The sequence below is a fragment of the Vanessa cardui genome, chromosome 1 (genome assembly GCF_905220365.1).
Source record: "Vanessa cardui chromosome 1, ilVanCard2.1, whole genome shotgun sequence".
Taxonomy (NCBI): Eukaryota; Metazoa; Arthropoda; class Insecta; order Lepidoptera; family Nymphalidae; genus Vanessa; species Vanessa cardui.
The window spans coordinates 14,601,134-14,621,451 of NC_061123.1; the positions used below are offsets into that span (position 1 = coordinate 14,601,134).

At 31.6% G+C, this 20,318-nt stretch overlaps 3 protein-coding genes across 3 annotated transcripts; 2 read left to right on the forward strand and 1 right to left on the reverse strand.

Moving 5' to 3' along the window:
- Positions 1–115: 115 nt before the first annotated feature.
- LOC124533659 (serine/threonine-protein kinase greatwall) lies at positions 116–9,925 on the reverse strand. Its single transcript, XM_047109081.1, has 13 exons — positions 9,624–9,925; positions 8,256–8,495; positions 6,890–7,138; positions 6,544–6,772; positions 5,921–6,091; positions 5,722–5,846; positions 5,439–5,641; positions 5,118–5,333; positions 4,739–4,949; positions 4,252–4,409; positions 3,824–3,948; positions 1,481–1,693; positions 116–341 (listed from the first exon to the last, which is right to left on the reverse strand). Exons 1-13 carry the CDS (start codon positions 9,744–9,746, stop codon positions 295–297), a joined length of 2,310 nt encoding a protein of 769 aa, XP_046965037.1. The 5' UTR covers positions 9,747–9,925; the 3' UTR covers positions 116–294.
- A 602-nt stretch (positions 9,926–10,527) lies between these two features.
- LOC124532614 (splicing factor 45) lies at positions 10,528–13,643 on the forward strand. Its single transcript, XM_047107603.1, has 7 exons — positions 10,528–10,903; positions 10,989–11,169; positions 11,237–11,358; positions 11,518–11,718; positions 11,815–11,965; positions 12,607–12,695; positions 12,995–13,643. Exons 1-7 carry the CDS (start codon positions 10,748–10,750, stop codon positions 13,265–13,267), a joined length of 1,173 nt encoding a protein of 390 aa, XP_046963559.1. The 5' UTR covers positions 10,528–10,747; the 3' UTR covers positions 13,268–13,643.
- A 2,238-nt stretch (positions 13,644–15,881) lies between these two features.
- Positions 15,882–18,683, forward strand: LOC124531538 (GILT-like protein 1). The gene is made up of 4 exons (XM_047106073.1): positions 15,882–16,195; positions 16,299–16,484; positions 16,608–16,781; positions 17,173–18,683. Exons 1-4 carry the CDS (start codon positions 16,079–16,081, stop codon positions 17,401–17,403), a joined length of 708 nt encoding a protein of 235 aa, XP_046962029.1. The 5' UTR covers positions 15,882–16,078; the 3' UTR covers positions 17,404–18,683.
- Positions 18,684–20,318: the final 1,635 nt, after the last annotated feature.

Consider the following 20,318-nt stretch of genomic DNA (forward strand, 5'->3'; position numbering starts at 1 on the left):
ATAAACGAATACCTTGATATGTTGTTTATTTTACTAATAATTAAACCAAAATTAATCCTATAATTTTATTATATTAATAATTACAATAAACAATTGTTACAATAAATTAGTCTGTTTGAATATATTTTTAAAGCATTTTAAGTATATAATTCGTTATTGAGAGCAGTATTTAATGCATCAGACTGTAATAGGAACAGATAATGTGGATAGTTTTAAACATTATTTATTTAATTTAAGCTAAATATATTAATATCAAAATATCACACGTCTAGCAATTGACTACTTATATTAAACTCACATATCAAAGTTGGACACATTGAGGTGCTGCAGAATGTTACGAGCTGAAACAGAAAACACAGATTAGTTTTAGAAACTTCTGGAAATATACAAACATGTTGCAGCATTACTTAAAATGAGTGCATACTGATTTAAACAGTAATATTAATTTGTTGTAATATTAGTTTGTTGAGTCGAGATGGCCCAGTGGTAAGAACGCGCGCATCTTAACCGATGATTGCGGGTTCAAACCCAGGCAAGCACCGCTGATTCATGTGCTTAATTTGTCTTTATAATTCATCTCGTGCTCAGCGGTGAAGGAAAACATCGTGAGGAAACCTGCATGTGACAAATTTCATAGAAATTCTGCCACATGTGTATTCCACCAACCCGCATTGGAACAGCGTGATGGAACATGTTCCAAACCTTCTTCTCAAAGAGAGAGGAGGCGTTTAGCCCAGCAGTGGGAATTTACAGGCTGTTACTTTACTTTTTACTTTTTATCGCACATATCAGGCTGCCCGCAACGGGTCGCATCGCAACGCATTGGCGCATCACTGCCAGGCGTATTTTTGCGGCGATGTTATGCGTTGCAATGCGGCCCGTCTCAGTGTGCGTTAGCAGACGCAACAAGTAGACGGCAGAATGAGTGCTGTTCGTGAATTACCAAACAGAAACCGAATCATCAACAAGAACTATCCATCTTCTTAGATTGCCAAAACCTGACTGATTATAGGATATTGGGTCGCGGTGCGGCCCGATGCCTGTAAATTCCCACTGCTGGGCTAAAGGCCTCCTCTCCCTTTAAGGAGAAGGTTTGGAACATATTCCACCACGCTGTTCCAATGCGGGTTGGTGGAATACACATGTGGCAGAATTTGTATGAAATTTGTCACATGCAGGTTTCCTCACGATGTTTTCCTTCACCGCTGAGCACGAGATGAATTATAAAGACAAATTAAGCACATGAATCAGCGGTGCTTGCCTGGGTTTGAACCCGCAATCATCGGTTAAGATGCACGCGTTCTAACCACTGGGCCATCTCTGCTCTGATATGTGCGATAGCCCATACAAAATGTATGAAACTGATCCAAAAGAATATTTGTTATGCGTTGCGGCCAGCCTCGGTGTGTGCCTATTTTAAATGACCATTGTAGCCGAGATAAGCGCCTTTTGTATACAAACAGCGTAAAGCAAGGTGTACCTTGAAAGTATCCCGTGTCGTAGATGTCGTCGAGCGTGGGCACGAAGGGCGGCTCGGCGTGCAGCTGATTGTCCCAGTCCACGCGCGCGAACAGCGCCAGGCGCCGCACCGCGCTCGCCGCCGGCCGCGCCGCCGCATCCACAGTCAGCAGCGCCTCGATCGCCTCCACGGCCGCCGGCGACAGCGCCTCATCGTCCTCAGGCCACTCGATGTCTGCGAGAGAGAGAGAGATAGACTATATTCTTTTTTCAGTTGCCGACAGCGCCTCCTCGTCCTCCGGCCACTCGATGTATCGAACGTAAACATAACGGATGTCTGCGGGGAGAGAAAGATAGACTATATTCTTTTTTCAGTTGTCGGCCGAGTTCACAGTGGAAACGTGAAGCGCTTGTTCGTTGTAAACGTAAACATAACGGTCTGCGGGGAGAGAGAGAGATAGACTATATTCTTTTTTCAGTTGTCTGCCGAGTTCACAGTGGAAACGTGAAGCGCTTGTTCGTTGTAAACGTAAACATAACGGATGTCTGCGGGGAGAGAGAGATAGACTATATTCCTTTTTCAGTTGTCAGTTGAGTTCACAGTGGCAACGCGAAGCGCTTGTTCGTTGTAAACGTAAACATAACGGATGTCTGCGGGGTGAGAGAGAGATAGACTATATTCTTTTTTCAGTTGTCGGCTGAGTTCACAGTGGCAACGCGAAGCGCTTCTTCGTTGTAAACGTAAACATAACGGATGTCTGCGGGGAGAGAGAGAGATAGACTATATTCTTTTTTCAGTTGTCGGCCGAGTTCACAGTGGGAACGTGAAGCGCTTGTTCGTTGTAAACGTAAGCATAACGTAGTAGGATGAGGCCTGTAACCGGACTACTAAAAAAACGAACGATGCGATTTCTGAAATACAAATACCAGCCCTAAAGAAAGTCAATGATAGAATAGGCTATTTGACTGGTTTCTAAACCCAGTAACAGTTGTTTTTTTTATTTCTAGTACATATTTGCCGAAAAATATCATTTTAAAAATTCCATATTTAAATATAGCGCGAAAACTCTACTTGGACAATATGGCGCTGCAATGGGGTCGGTGACGTCACTTTGCTGTATTTTAATCTGTGGTACATATAGTAGAATAGCAAGGTTTACAAGAAAGTGACTTCATCATAAGCCCGGCCAATCAGGAGCGTTTTGTGTCATGTGACAAACGTTTAAAAAAATGCATTTTTAATTATTGATTTTTGAATAAATTAAGTATTATATACAAGTTTCGTAAATAACCATTTTAAAACTCATAATTTTTAATCATAAACTCACTGATTACAATAATTCACAATTTATTTTTCGCATTGTCAAATAGCCTATTCGTTTGGGATAGCATAGCATTTCACATACCATCGGAAAAAAATGATAGAGGGGAATAGAGAAATTGTTTTAACTATCGCATTTTAGCTATTTTGTGAAATTTACCGCGATGTTCAAACCTAAGCCTGAGAACATTATTACTGAGTTAAAGCAGACCTATTCGAAATAAAATAAATGATAAAGATTATTGCTACTCCGAAAAATTCTAATTTTATAATGTGATTTGGCTTATCCGATCCTGCAACAATGCAACATTATGACTGAGACAAGCACGATTTACCCATCACTGGTACAGTCAGGAGACAGCTCTGTCTTCTGTCGACGCTTTTGTCCGCCATACTTGCGTCAATGCGCGAGAGAAGACAGGAGATGCTGTTACTTTTATGTCGATATACATTTTCAGTTTGTCGTTTGCCACCACATTGTTTTAGACATTTATTACGACTTGATTATATGATTAATATAATCAATGAGTAATGAGAGAGGAAGTAAAGTCTAAATTACGCGTAACGTTTCCTTCAGTTCAACTTACTATGTACAGACACTACATCATTTCCGACTTTTAGATTTTCCAGAATCGGATACGATAGACAGACAGACATCAAAACTTCCTTGCTAACGATCCATAGTTCGAGATGTGTCAGTTATAATTTTCGATTTACTTCGACAAGGTTCCAAGCTATTTCCAAGCATTCTTATAGCGCAAAAAATATTTAAAGACTTTATGTGTAATAATGTTTCATTATTTTAAGTTTTTTTAAGAATTTACATAATTTTTATCTATGATGCCCATATAAAATTTTAAATTAACATGGTTATTTTTATTACTAAAGGTATTAATTTCAGGATATTTACCATGTTTTTTATTTTTGTTCGGTGGAGCTTGATATAAACTTCAGTTTCGTGAACAAGACATTCGTAGATGATGTCGAAATATAATAATATATCCCGAAATTAATACCTATAATGCCCATGCCAAAAATTCTTACTTCTAGAGAGTATGTTTTTAAAGACAGCTTGAGGAGTTTCGTCGTTGAAAGGCGGCACACCGGTCATGAACTCGTAAAGGCACACGCCCAGTGCCCACCAGTCGACAGGCGGCCCGTGCCCTTGTCTGAAAAAAAAATCTCATATTAAAAAAAATCAAGGTCAATTAATGAGCTAAGTTGTAAATTGTTAATATAACTTGACAAAATAGAGTGAATTAATATTTAGAAAGATAAGAAACTAAAAACTATTCAAGTCTCCTTCGAGTGTTCGAAAAAGTCGTATCTAGGATAATTTAAATTTAATGTCATTAATTACCGACTATTGCAATCATATAGTGCACAATTTTCATCTATAATATTTTTTAACAATCAACATTTCTATCACTTTGTGCTTACAGAGTTAAAAAAAAAAAAACATATATATTTACTTCAATAATAATTCTGGAGCGAGATAGTCCGGCGTACCAAGAATCCTTTGATCGGAAACTTGGTTTCCTCGCCGTACACTCTTTGGCGTTCTGTACGGCGTATGTGCGGCAGCTATTGGTGTTTTACATAAGTCCGTAGGAGATTTACTATCTTCACCCTGAAATAAAAACAAAAAAAATTAATATTTTACAAACATTTATTAAACACTAATTTAAAGCGCGGCTGTATTCTTCTTTTTGGTGAAACTCCATAGTTGTAATTTTTATATGGATTGAAATATTATACAATATTAAAATTACTAAGAAGCAACAATAATTTTGATTCAGGTTTTTCGAAGATATGTCCATATTAATATAGAGAATTCTTAAATTTTGGCCTGAAAAAAATCACTTTAATTTTTTGTATGTATTATTTTATTTTTTAAAAATGTTTCTTAAACTCATAGTAATTATTTTACATAATAACTTAAATAGTTTCAAATTTTACCTTGCTCAGCCTTCTCGTAGGAAATATCTCTAAGCTTGTCGAGATATGTTTGCCAAATGTGAATGATTTTTCTTTTACGCTCGTGTTTGTTTCATCGACAGGGAGATTAAATCTAGTTGCTTTCTTCTTTGTTTCTGGTGACTTGTTAGCTACTGGGGTTGAGAATATTACTCCTACATTGAAATGATGACTATCGTTTTGTGAAACCCATCTGAATATAGACAAAAATAAAAATGTGTAAATAAATGAGATGTATATGATATAATCTGTATTTAAAAGTTTTTCTATTCTTCTATATTATTCATTAACTTGATTTTATAAGTAACCAACTTCAATGAAAATTGTTTATTAATTTAATATTTCAGAAATAATTAATAACCTCTTTTTCAATACTCCTTTGAGTGGATTTTTACGTCTGTCAGGTGTAGGGTGTATTGACATCCTCTTTGGTGTATTTTGACTAACTTCCAGTTCTAAAGCCATTATTTCTTGTGTTAGGCCACTATGATTTTCCTTGGATTCTGCAAGACTTGTAACACCCGTTGGTGTGTCTCCATCACAGTCTAAAATTCTTTTTCTCTTCTTGGCACGAAAGCTAAAATAGATTAATTAGAAAAATATTATAACAATTTTTTATTTATTTAATAATCAAATTACAGATGTGTGCGTTTTAGTAATAGTAAATATAAAGTAAACTAACCTGGGTATCCTCTTTAAAGACTGACCTCTACACAGTGGTGAGGTGGACTGATCGTGTTGAGAATCTGTGAATATATTAGACTCAAGGGAAGAGCCATTCGTGCTGCTGACATCTGTTGACTTATTGCTTTTTGAATTTGTACTGTTTTTAGAACTCTCACAAGTGTGATAAGAACTTAATGATTCTGAGCCTGAATCATGACTCTAAAAAACAAATGAACACTTATATTTATATTCCTGATTAATAACTTACTTTACATCTTAATATGACATTAAATACTTGCAGCAATATCGTCCAAGTTTATGCTTTCTGCGCTCATGAAAGGATGTATTCCCGATAGTTGGGAATGATCTAGTAAAGGTGAATTTTCGAGTGTATCGATACCTTGAAAAACACTCTTCATTCTAGCTGAAAAATATAAAAACATTCAGAAAATTAAATACAAGTTATTAGTCACCATTAATTTTATAGTAACGTCATACTAGTCTCCTTAAGTTCATCAAGAAGGTTCTCACAAGTTTCAGTGACAGAGGCGTGTGTACTGTCTCCACCTCCGGAGCCAAAGGAGAGGTGAGAAGTGAGAGACAAAAGCTGCCCCGGCGTACGCATGTTCAAGCTCGGTGTACAGTTGACAAAATCAGATATCTCCAAATCTGAAACAGACAAAAACTTTGTTATACTTTTTTGTAAGCTAACTTATTTTAACTAATCTAAAATATAATGGCTGGGGTAAAATATTTATTGTTACAGCCATTTATCAGCATGTGGAAACTATGTCTTCTTTTTATTATAGCATAAAACAGCAAACAGGCAACTGAGCATGACTGAGTCATCATAAACCAGGCATTGGCATATAAAATTTTACTTATTCCTCACATTACCAATATGCCATGAAGGTTGTGCATTAAGATTTTATAATGCTTGTGTCTTTAGTTACACTGGGTCTCTCACCTTTTACATCAGAACACATTAAGTGTTGATGTTTAGCATTAGAATATACAGAACACATTAAGTGTTGCTGTTTGGCATTAGAATATATATGTGAGTGTTGTCTACCCTGGTGCACAAAATCTAAGTAAATCTTTATGTACATATACAAACATACCTCGATGTATTTCAATCTTCGATAAACCAAAGTCAGTAAGTTTGACATGACCACTTCTGGATATTAACATATTATCAGGCTTCAAGTCTCTATGTACAATATTGTGTTTGTGCAAATACTCCAAGGCCAATATTACTTCTGCCACATAGAATACTGCCATGGCTTCTTCTAAAAACCCATAAACACCTAGCAAGGACTTCATATCACCACCAACCATGTACTCCATCACCTTAAAATTATCAAATACAATTGTAATAACAAAGCATGAACAATACATATAACCCATTTAACTGATTACAATTTTAAACAAAGAGTTATAAATAATATTAAAAATAGAGCATTTTACCAAATATACAGATGATGCTGACTGCAGTGAATAAAACAAATGAACACAGAATGGACTTCTGGATAATGCTAATGCGTTTCTCTCGGTGACGACTTGAGTTACCATATTTTTATTAATCATATCAGATTTCTTCATCACTTTGATAGCATATAATTGTTCTTTATTATTCTTCTTGTGAGCGAGAAAAACTTTTCCGAATGCACCGCGACTAATTGGTTTCACAATGGTAAAATCATTTATATCAGGGGCCTGAAATAAATTTAATTTATACGTTATTTATATGAATCACATTCAAGGTACATACTTGAGGCTAATAATTCAAAATTATGTAATACTGTATCTGTGGCTATATAATATTATGTGTACTAAATTATTTAAAACCTTATTCGTAGTAACATCTTGATTGCAGGCATTAATCTTCTCTAAAATGGTGTGGCTAGATATTCGATCATCTAACTCTGAATCGTTAGAAGTCATGATGAACTATTTAAGAGAATCTTATCATATGAGGTAGGATGCAAAATTTTGTAGCTTTAGGTATACAAATCCATTTTAATTTAATACATTTAATTACTGGAGATTTTAAGACTTATCAACAGACAACAATATTTAATCTTGAACAACACTAGAGACAGTTAGCGAATTTAAAAACACTTTGACGTTTACGATTTGACAGCAAAATAGTGCTGCCATTTAATCAGTTATCACAACTAAAAGGCATTGAACTAAGAATTGAATTGATTCATCAGTTATAATAAAAATTGTATTCATAACTCCTTCACGCGAGTTAAGATAGTTAAAGATATTCGAGGATAAATGTGATATCGCCTTCAACAGAAGACATTTAGATCCAATTGTCATGTAAAACATTACAATTAATTAAAATTACTTTCAGTACATTTTATAGGCATAAATTATAATACATATATATAATAAGTTATTTTCCATCTTAGTGTTAGTTTTACTTTGGCTCAAAAAAAGTTAACACTATTTATCTCCCAAAAAAATGTAGGTAATTCTTATATGTATATAAATAATTAAACGAACTAAACTAACTGAGGATTATTATTTCATTTATTGTTTTTGTAAATTCCTCTAATTTTGTACTAAAAAATTTCATAACAAAAATTTTACTACTTTTGTAAATAATGTTGTGTTAATATTAAAATAAATTTAATCTCCAAGCCGAGACGATGTAACACAATCGTTGAATGCTTGGACAACACCTGAACATAATAACGGTTGATGAGAGTTATCTTCGTAGCATCGCATAATCTGCAAATAATTATATAATATTTTCTTACACAAAATTGCCAAGTCTAAATATTCTTTTATTAATAGTATTTTATATCGTTGTAAACATCACCTTAGAGCTCCAATCAACACATGGTTTTAATTTCTGAATTTTTTCTTGTGTCATATTTTGTGCTTTAAATAATTTGTAATTTTTTTCGATTGATGTTTTATATTCATCTTCAATAATCTTGTTAATCATTTGATGTTCATTCTTTAAGTGGTCTATCCTCTGTTCCCAATAATCTTGTTCTTCATCATGCATTCTAACGTAATTAGTTCTTTTTTTTAAATTTAATTCACTAGGCTGTATCTGAAAGAAATATTTTACGTTTGAATTACAATAAGAATATTTATGATAATTTTGACTTTTATATTATTCTAATCTAAGTATAAAAATATAATGTTTCCCTTTAAAAAAATTCACAAAATGATTAGTGTATAACTTTGAACTATTGACAAAACCTATGACTAATTCCTTAGTGTTTCCTCTTTCAGTACGCTTTAAGTAAATAGTGCTGTTCTAAATGTAAATGGATTGCCCTCATATTCTCAAAGTACAGCCTATTCAATAAAAAAGGATGCTTAAAATCGCTGTATAATCAGTGATACAATATATAATAATCAGAGTAGGTTCAGTTTTTACTAAGATATCGCATAATATAACATAACATAACACAAAGGTACAAAGATTTGATAACTCAAATTAAACCCAAAATAGATAAACTAGTACTTTGTTGGCATAAATTCTTTAATAATAGTGGAAAGGATGAGTTTCTTGGCGGTTTTTTCCCGTTAGAATCTACGAAGGTGACTAATGACGGATTTCAGAACCTATTTAATTGCAGAAGATTTTTATGTAATTTCCATCTATTACTAGATTTAAGAGATATATAAAAATATTTGTCGATCGACGGTTGTCGATAAAAAAAAGCCAAAGAAGGACTTCTTAGGGTTCAAGCTTGTTTCATACCAAATTTCAAACCGTGAAATAACCACAGAGAGACGACGTGTAAGAATAGATATATCTAGGATTTAAACCTAACATACTATGTAGAGTCGAGATGGCCCAATGGTTAGAACGCGTGCATCTTAACCGATGATTGCGGGTTCAAACCCAGGCAAGCACCGCTGATTCATGTGCTTAATTTGTCTTTATAATTCAACTCGTGCTCAGCGGTGAAGGAAAACATCGTGAGGAAACCTGCATGTGACAAATTTCATAGAAATTCTGCCACATGTGTATTCCACCAACCCGCATTGGAATAGCGTGGTGGAATATGTTCCAAACCTTCTCCTCAAAGGGAGAGGAGGCCTTTAGCCCAGCAGTGGGAATTTACAGGCTGTTGTTGTATACTATGTACATTACGAAGGTAGAACATCTTGCTAGTAGGTACCTACTCAATTGAAACATACACGTAATAATATTATGAACACAAACCTCATTAAAATCATCAAAAATTAGTTCGTCGCTATCATTAACTGATTGTATGAGTACTGGGTTCATAGATATAGTATTATCAAAACTAATACGTCTCGTATCCTTGCTTATAATTGTGCCCATTTTCAAAATCAATTACTATATTTTGTTTCTGACATTATGCGGAGTCCAGCATAACTTTTAAAAATATTTCACAAAAAAAATCAAATTTATTTTAAAAATGACACTAATGTCAATTTATTATTTGCAATTTTGCAAAAGATTTAATTGTTAAAATTTCCAATACTCAAATTCTACTTACATAATTTTTATTTTGTACCCATCAAATTTCGTATGTAGGTCTAATAGGCTTGATGTATTACATTAAATTTGTTTTAATAGGCTTACTTTTATATTTGAATTAACAAAAAGCTTTTATATTGTCGTATTAATTAAAAATGTTACGTAAAACCTTAAAGCTAATTTAAATGTTTTTTTTTTATTATTACTCATATTAAAAAACTTAAATGCTTTTCAGGAATCATTACATTTTTGTGATAAGAACTTTATAAAAAAATAACATAAGACATAATTGATTACTTAAAAAAACGACTGTTCTAAATACGGCTAGCGCTGTTAGAGTGGGAGAAGAGGAGCCTTCAGCCTCCCTACCGCTGCCTTAAGAGACAATGAGTAACGTACGTACATATTATAATTATATAATAATAATATAATTATATCGAAGCAGTTTGGCATCCAGAAGTTGTCAATTCAAAATGTATAAGTTAAAGGCAAGTCTTTGGTACATTATTTAATAATAAATATATTGGTGCTCATCATACAACAATATTTGTTATTAATTCAATTGTTAAATCAAGTTTTTTCGAAAGAAATGGGTAGAATTATTTGAGTGCTAGCAACATTACAACTGTCATTGTCATAAAATACTAACATTGAAGTGTTTTATTTAGCTTTCGAAGAAAATCTTTAATTATTCTTTTAAAATATCATTACATAAAAAAAGCATTTAACTATCGAGAATTTCAGAAACTAAATATCCTTACTAAATTTCTAATTGAAATTAATTGTAATAACAGGTTATAGTGAATATTTTTTATATGCCTTCGCATATTTGAATCAATAAAATGTCTTTATACGACGATCTTGATACAATTAAAGCTAGAACTACTGAGAAAGTAGCAGAATGGTCTTCGGGAATTAAACTTTTACAGTCTCAATTGCAACTTAAGAAGGCTGCAGTAACTCAACCAAAGAGGGAAGCATTGCGTAGATCGAATCAGGTATTTTATTTATCTACTACAATATTTAAAATAATCGAGTATCTAATATAATGTCAATATAGTAAAGTACTATATATTTTTTAAGGTTTTAACACCTGTTATTGATTTGAAAAGTAAACAAAAAGATGACGATGACTTAAACACAAACAGCCCCAAAACTCATTCAAAAACGATAACAGCTTCATTAAATGTACGAGACTTTGATTGGAATGTTGCTAATGAGTATGATCCTATGTGGCCAAATGATTATGAAAAAGTTGCCAAAGGTAAGATTAAAAAGATAAAAAAGAGAAAATTCTTTTTTCATTAAATTAATTGCGCTTTATATTTTAGAAATGCAAGCAAAAAGGTTAAATCTTGATGGAAGTGAAAGAAATGATAGATTAGAGAGGAAACGTAAATCAAGGTTTGGTGATGATGAAGATATTGTTCCAGAAAAAACTCTTGTACCTATGGTAATGTACTATATTATTACTTAAAAAAAACAAATAACATTTTGCAAGTTAGTAAACATAATTTATATTAATGTAACAATTTTAAAATTATTTATTTGTCATTCATTAAGATGTGTTATGGTACATAGGAAACATATTAATTGATAAATTATATTGTAGCAACCTGAAGAGGAAGAGGCAGAGGAAATATCAAAAAGAGCCGCCGGGGTTGCCATTGCACCTCCACCATCTCTTACGATGGAATCTCTTTCACCGCCCCCATCAATTGTTCCTATTCCCGCTGCCAGTCAAGGATTCTCAATCGGGGGATATGGTGCAAGTTCAGTTGCAGCAAAAATTATGGCTAAATATGGTTTTAAGGTATATCAAAACTTATAGGCATCATGTAATGTAACCCTAATTTTTATAATAATTTAGTCTTACCATAATTTTATACATATACTTTTTTTTAAATAGGAAGGACAAGGTTTAGGTAAGAAAGAACAGGGAATGTCTGTAGCATTACAAGTGGAAAAGACGTCTAAAAGAGGGGGTCGCATTATTCATGAAAAGGACAACAGTGCCATGCCACCGCCTAGTTTCCTTCTACCTTCACTTCCTGGATCAGGTTTGTATGCTGTATTTATAACATAAGTCGTTACTTTTAACCACACTAGATGTTTCGGACAGTTATTTTCATGCAAAAAATAGGCTATTTGACTGATTTTTAAAATCCATCTTATATTATTTAGTAGTGGTTAAGGAACCTGATTTTTTTATTTCTAGTACATATTTACCGAAAAATATCATTTTAAAAATACCATATTTAAGTAACGCGCGAAAACGCTACTTAGACAATATGGCGCTGCAATGGGGTCGGTGACGTCACTTTGCTGTGTTTTAATCTGTGGTACATATAGTGGAAAAGCAAGGTTTACAAGAAAGTAACTTCATCATAAGCCCGGCCAATCAGGAGCGTTTTTTGTCACGTGACAAACATTTGAAAAAATGCATTTTTATGTATTGATTTTTGAATAAATTAAGTATTATTTTCAAGTTTCGTTAGTAAATAACCATTTTTAAACTCACAATATACACTGATTACAATAATTCACAATTTATTTTTCGGATTGTCAAATAGTCTATTGTACCTAATTATTTTATCATTTTCATATTACATATATTTTTTTAAAAAAGGTGAGGCTTACGTGTACAAAAATTTTGTTAAGAGTGCTTCAAATTTCTCCTATTATCTCATTGTATTTACAGATTCACCCAATTCAAGTTCACAACTTCTTAAACAAGAGCCTTCAATTACAGAAATTATGAAGACACCTAGTAAAGTAGTTCTGTTGAGGGTAAGTATTTTTATTATAATTTAAATTGTGTTAAATATGATGCTGATTTTGTTCTAGACACATTAATCATCATACTTTTTAAAGAAACAAATATGATAGTCTGTCTATCAACTCCATACAAAGTTGCTTTGGGGTACAGAAAAAGGAGTAGCTTGGGTACTAAATATGCCAAGAATCTCCAAATAGGCACATCCTTTTCGAACTAAAAAAAGGGTTGTGGAGAGCAATGTTTGGCTATCAAATTTGTAAAGGTAGCTATTTTTAAAATTGCAAACCTCATGTTACATACATTCTTTCAGAATATGGTGGGTCCTGGTGATGTCGATGAAGAGCTGGAGCCAGAAGTAAAAGATGAGTGTAATACAAAATATGGTGAAGTGGTGAAGGTACTGATATTCGAGATGCCAAATGTCCCACATGACGAGGCTGTTCGAATTTTCGTCGAGTTTAAAAGAATTGAAAGTGCAATTAAAGCAGTTGTTGATTTAAATGGAAGATTTTTTGGTGGGCGACAAGTGAAAGCTGGCTTTTATGACATAGAAAAATTTGGTACCTTACAACTAACCGAATGAAATATAATTAATTAATCAAAATATAAAATTAAGAAAAAATATTCATTTATTATTTATTTACCAATACTATTCTCTAGCCCTCTAATTTCTTAGATCTTAGATCAACTTTGATGATGATGCAAGTTATTGGAGATGCAGATAGAGCAAGCAACTACTACTATTATAAATTTAAAATATATATACATGTATATAAAAAAAATACAGAGATATGGAACAAGATATTTTCCTCTACTTTATTGACTACAATAAAGCTTTTGATTTAATTTGTATTGGTACTAATGATTCACTCATACTTGTATATTGTTGTGAGGCATAGATATTAAAGACTTCACCATTGCTTACAAAGTCTGAAACCAGAAGGTATTGCAAATACAACAAATGAATGCATGGCATCATAATCGTAGTTGCATATTTTTAATAAGTGTTTAGGTACTAGAGATAAAAACTGCAGTTCACCATAATGATGGGAAAAGTTTCCGAAATAAGTGGCGTGGGTCTTTAGAGAAATTCCTGAAGAATGGAAAGAATGAATTCGATTAACGTAAAGTTGATTTTATCCGAGACCTTGCATAAATATTATATTATGTTTGAGGAGGAATAAAGTTTCATTGAATAAAATTAAATATAAAATCCACAATGTTTACTGAATCAAGAAAGATAAAAAATAAAACTAAGTACTCTGAAATAGAATTTCTTTCTTAGTAGCTGAAAGTATGTATGAGAATACATACTACGAGTATACATACGTGCGTCGGAAAGCACATAGTTCTGAACCTAAACGCTTTCGGCTCGTTTCGGATTTGCTATCCCATCAGATTATCAGATTGCATTTGTGCTTGCGCACATACTGGTGCTGGCTAATATATGTCCCACAGGAGGGCTTCATTACAAAGCACTTTAAAACAAACAGGCTATTGAAACCCCTGACCTGATAATCTAACACTAGCAGTGGGTTTCAATATATATTTTATTGGTATTAGAATATAATGTATTGTAAAAGATAAAGGGATTTATATTTAATCTGTACTGTACCATTGAGGTTCTTAATCTCTTAAAAGGTTGAGACCTTATATCTCTGATACTCTTATCTGATACTTGAATGGCTGTGGAATTGTAAATATAAGGGCAAAAAATGCGCAAAGCATTAAACAGCGGAATATGAGGTAAAAGCAAAATGAACTGCGAAAGACCGAACTGTGTTTAAGAAAAAAGCAAAGCAAGACTAAGTACTAAAGACATTCCTTTTTTCATTCCTTTTCTTTACTAAATAAATACATATTGTTGCTTATGTAGAAAATGATAGTATATTTAACGACATTAAAAGGATTGAATAGACGAATAAAAAAGACGTTGGAATAAAGAAATATTTCTATCAAGTTCAACATTATCGTTATAGATTAGAAATATGTGTAGTATATAATATATTATACATAATATATTGTGATAAAGCATATTTATGTCGGACTTGTTTTATTTTTTGTTTCCCATTATATAGGGTAGGTACAAGTTTTTCTATTTCCATATCTATCTGAAAATATATTTGTTTTCATATGAAATTAGTTTGAAAATATAATATGCTATGAATTATATAGATTGTGTTTAACTGAAACAGAAAACACACATAATACACATACTTTTACATTATTTATAAGTAGGTATCCATATAGTTAGTAAGTTACATATAGCCTATATAAGAAGTTTTAAATGTACGCATTTCATGCTATTTTTTTAATATATCAGCTATATTGTGTATTAGGTACACTTAACTGCTTCTATCCAATTTAATTTTAATTCAAAAATTCCCATAATAGATTTAAATAAAACTAATTATAACGGATGAATCGCGTATATTAATTATTTTTAAACATCCCGACGTTTCGAGCACTTTGCAGTGTTCGTGGTCACGGGTAGACTCAAGTCTTAGTTTTATTTAAATGTGTAATAATCGCGAAAATTTAAGACAACATTATTTCCCATAACAGTTTAATCGACGTTCAAAACGAAATGTTTTTTCGCAAATCCATAGTAAATATCATCGATTAATCAAACCGATGACGAATCAATGATATAGCGTCAATTTGGTGTCGAATGTTGCTTATTTTACTTTTCTCCTTGAGTATAGTACGACACAACTTAGATGAAGCATCGGCAAAACCGATTACTGCCGATTAATACAACCAATAGCTCCCTGTCGCGCCATTCGGCGCTATTCGTCGCTATAGATGTTCACGTTAGTTCCCTACCCGAGAAAGCAAGTATTAGGGTCATGTGATATTACAAGTTATTACGTAAGTTTGTGAAAAGATCATACTCACATAACAAATAAATATTGAAAACTTGGGATAGCGTACTTAATTCGGATGTGATCGGTTTTACGAATTTTGCCAATGCTACATCTAAATTGTGTCGTATTATACATACTAATAAGTACAATGAGTTCTGTTTTATATAAATATAAAATCAAATTAACATTAAATTTCGAGTTGAAAGATATTTTATTCTACTGCCTATTTAATAAAATGGTATTTGGGCTTTGCATACAATTTGTTTTGGCTCTTGATCGCTTGATTTCTGATCGTGATATATGACATCTGCGGTCTGACATGACAACATTGATAATGTCACATATGACATATGTCTCGGAATAATGGTATCAGTAATAGAATTAAAATAAAATATTATTGAAGTTTAATTATAGAAGTATTAATGGTGCATTAATTTTCCATAAAATAATTAGTGTTAATATTATAATGGTAATATAAATTGTGCTTACAGCTAAAAATCAAAATCTATATATAGAAATCCCTTAAGATGGCTTTTTACTCGTGTAATCGATATAGATTATTAGTGTTGATAATGTTAGCGCTGATAATTTGGCAGTGCTTTCGTTTATTACCGTCAGAAAAACCCAGCAATCAGTTATTAGAGGTAAGATCTGATTCATATGAGCTTATATTCATAGGTATATGAAGGTATATAATACTTATATAAAATTATATATGCTAATGAAAATTAATTATTTTAATTACAGAGTAGTATAGTAGAACTAGAAGATGATAAGTACAACAAACATAAGCAAGATAAAGTTAAAATAAGAGTATACTATGAAACACTTTGTCCTGATTCTAAGCATTTTTTCAAAGCGCATTTACTGCCTGTAACAGAGAAGCTATCTGAATTTATAGATGTAACTTTGGTTCCTTATGGGAAAGCCAGTGTAAGTATCTGCATATAATATTTTATATTGAAATGCTTAAGTTTCTATGTTATTATGCTTATAAGTAGTTTTTAAGAAAAAAAAACAATTTCAATTTAATTGTCATTTTTAATTCTAATACAGACCACAGAAGGAAATGGCCAATTCCATTTTAATTGTCAACATGGAGAGTTAGAATGCTATGCAAATAAAGTGCATGCTTGCACTATTGATTCCTTGAATAACATGACAGCCTCTGTGCAGATGACAGAGTGTATGATTTTAGACAATAGGAATGCAGATGAGGCTTTATCACGGGTAACTATTATTTCCTTCTTAAATTTTTTCATATCTGTAACAAATGCATATCAAATCATTGTAACACAATACTTATATTTTTTGTTATCTCAGATATTGCTTTTCTTATGATAATTCTATAATTGCTATTCTTTTTTAACTCCACAGTCCGCTAGTGAAAAAAAGAAAATATTGTTTTCTTTTTGCTGATACCTGTCACATTAGTCAGGATATTGTGAATATTAATATGCTAATGACATTTTTTTATTAATAATATAAGTTTATGTATTACACCTTACTTGTAAATGTCTTGGATTGTTTGAGAACTAATTATATTGAGCAATACACAATAGATTTTAATTTAATACAGGTTCTAATAAAAAGAAACATAATATTTGTTTAATTATTTCAGTGTGCGAAACTTATGAAAATTGATCCAGATCCAATAATTAACTGTGCAGTCAGTGCACATGGATCAGCTCTGCTGAAGAAACATGGCGATGACACAAATATATTAAAACCAACATTTATTCCGACAATTACAATAAATGGGTCAAGAGATAATCAAATGCTCATCTTGAAGAATTTTCTTTTGGAAGTGTGTAAATTTATTAATATGCCATTGCCTCCACCATGCTTGTGACGTTCAAAACAGAAAATTAAACATATTTTACTCTTTAAACAAAAACCTATTATGTAATATTTGGAAGATTATACTCAACTAAATTTGCTCAGACTTCAGCCTATTGTTGTAGATTGTATTGTGAAATAAGAACCAGATACTGTAGTGATCACAAAATACCTTTTGTTTATTCAAACAATGCACTAAACATAAATATATATTCAAGTGAGCCACTAAGTATTTGTTTAATGCCAAAAATGTTTATGGCTATTTTTTTTAATGTTTTTCAATGGAATGTCAGTAAAATTTTGACCAGGATGAAGCATAGTTCTTTATGATTATATATTCTTTATGGCTATATATTTTTATGAATCGATTTAGATAATTATTTTTGCATTGTATACAGTAAAGTTTAGATCCAAGGTTCCATCCTAAAATCATTGTTATTGGATAATCTTGCGTTTTTTAAATGAAGGATATAAAATATATGGCACAAATAATAAGTAAGTTACTTTTGACATACTTCAGATTTCCTATTAAAATTTCAAGGTACAAGTACTTGGTTTTTATACCGTAATATTAAATATGCCATTATTTTTACTTTTAAATAAGTTATTAATAGCTTTTTAATTTTATTTCGTTTACTATTGTTTTTTTTGTACAAATGACATTTTTCAAAAAAGTAATTCAATTATTATGAAAGACAAATTTATTTTTAAATGTCACAAATTAGATATATAAATGTTTTATTTTGCAAGGTTAGTTATTATTATATATAGAAAAGTATTATTCCATTGCCTAATTTGATAAAGAAAATGTTCCTTAAATTTAAAAAGTATTTTGTAATTTTTAGCTTTTATTTTTAATGTTTTACACGATTTTACTTTATACAAAGATAAAATTAATTTAAAAAGTAATTATAAAATTTGTTGTTTTTATTACATTGGTTGTGTCTTTTGCATTTATTTATAGGGTATCAATTTATTTGTTATTGTGAATTGCGATTTAGGGAGGTATTGTAAAGCAACTAGGATAAAGAAAACTGTTTAAACTGTAGTATATATAACTTTCAATTTACTAATAATAAATATGAGGTACAATTATTATATTATAAAAAATATTGATAACTACGCAAAAGTTTATAAATTAAACTCTATCAAGTTATTTGAGATTATTGTAATGAGGGTTACTACATTTGAATAGTGCGAGATTGCTATTGCAGAGAAACAAACATTTCTAGAAACTTCAGTTTCTAGGATTGTTAAATGTCACGGAACAAATTTAATGAACACTGAAAGAATGTTTATTTTTTATTGCTGCTATTCACTAAGTTTTAGGCGAGTTTTGTCTTTCAGAAAAGTATGTCATCCTTTTTTTCTGATTTTGATTCGGGACTGACAAACGAAGGCATATTAATTAAAAGTAAATCATCTTTTGGCCCTGCCACACTATTAAATACTTTTTCAACGAAAGCTTACTAGTTAGTTGTGCCAACTGATGCCTCCAAAAACGATAGCCCTCATTCATTACTATTTAATGTTTTTATTCATACAAATCTCCATTTGTACTCTAAATAAACTAATTAAAAATGTTGGTTTAAATTTTATCTATTTTTTTAAGCTACAACTGTCGCTAGATTAAGTTGATCAAGGTCGTGATCCATATTTTATTCCATTTTATACAATGATATGATAAACAGATATGTTATATCCATACTAAACAACAGAAAAAAGTGTCCGCGCTGGGGGCCGTTTATTTTAGTTTATTTTTACATTTCTTTAACCTTTAAGTACCGACGTGCATTTTTTGTAACGTTAGTACCGACGTGAGGCCTGAGAGGCCGCGTATATAATATCAGTTTTTTATAACAAAAGTATGAGTTGATATTTTTCCTTAGATTATGTTGAAAACTAAAGGGTTTTACGAAAAAATAAGCATAGAAATAAATTCTACTTTATGAAACATGTAATTATAACACAATAATATTATTTGGCTTCAATTTCGGGAAAAATTTAGACCATTCGATATAAAAAATCAAAACACAAAAAATACTCCTTTCAGAATAGCAAAAAATAGTATTTCTAACTTATGACTTATATACCTGTTAGATAAAAAATAATATATTGACATAAAGCTTCTGAATAAAAAAACATCCATAGTCCAACTACTCCTTAAATTTTAAGCCCTGCCAGGTCACCCTTGTTTAGCGCACTACAAACAAACGTACTTATTACACGAATAGTATGCATAGATCGATTTTCTTTTGAATTTAGGTTGGTGTGAAAGAAAATATGAAGCTGAGGAGACACAATTCTTGACTTCCACAGCTTCAAGCACTCTAGCCAAACTCATTCTACGTTCACGTGCAACCTTAGGCTACAAAATCTTTGCTTTATATGCTCTAATACTAACTGTTGACTTTTTATACAAATGTATCTCTATCACAATGTTTTCCCATATTAACATTATTTAAAAGATAAGAATTGACGCAACTAATATATAAAATTCGGTGAAAATTGACACAGGCCACCGTCTTGCTCGGCGATTGCATGTGTATACTGTATCAAATTATTTATCTATACCGCCTTTCATAGAATTATAAAAACTTATAATTTCTGGCTTTACTGTTTGTTTTGTCGTTACGAAACATTAATTAAGTTAAAATGACTGCTTTTCCCTTCTTCGGAAGATGAGACCAGATCGTTGAATGCTTTGTAAAAACCAAATAAAGTTTATTCTTATGTTAGTAGGCAAAAACCCTGGTTTTTTTTTAATTTAATTTGTTGCAAAACTATTTCATTAATAAACGGAGGTCCCTGGTGTATCTATTGTTCATAATATCATTAAAAATAACATATTATTTAAAATATAAATTAATAGAAAAAGTTACGTTAGTACCGACGTGAGGCCTGTGAGGCCGCGTCGGAATTTCAAAG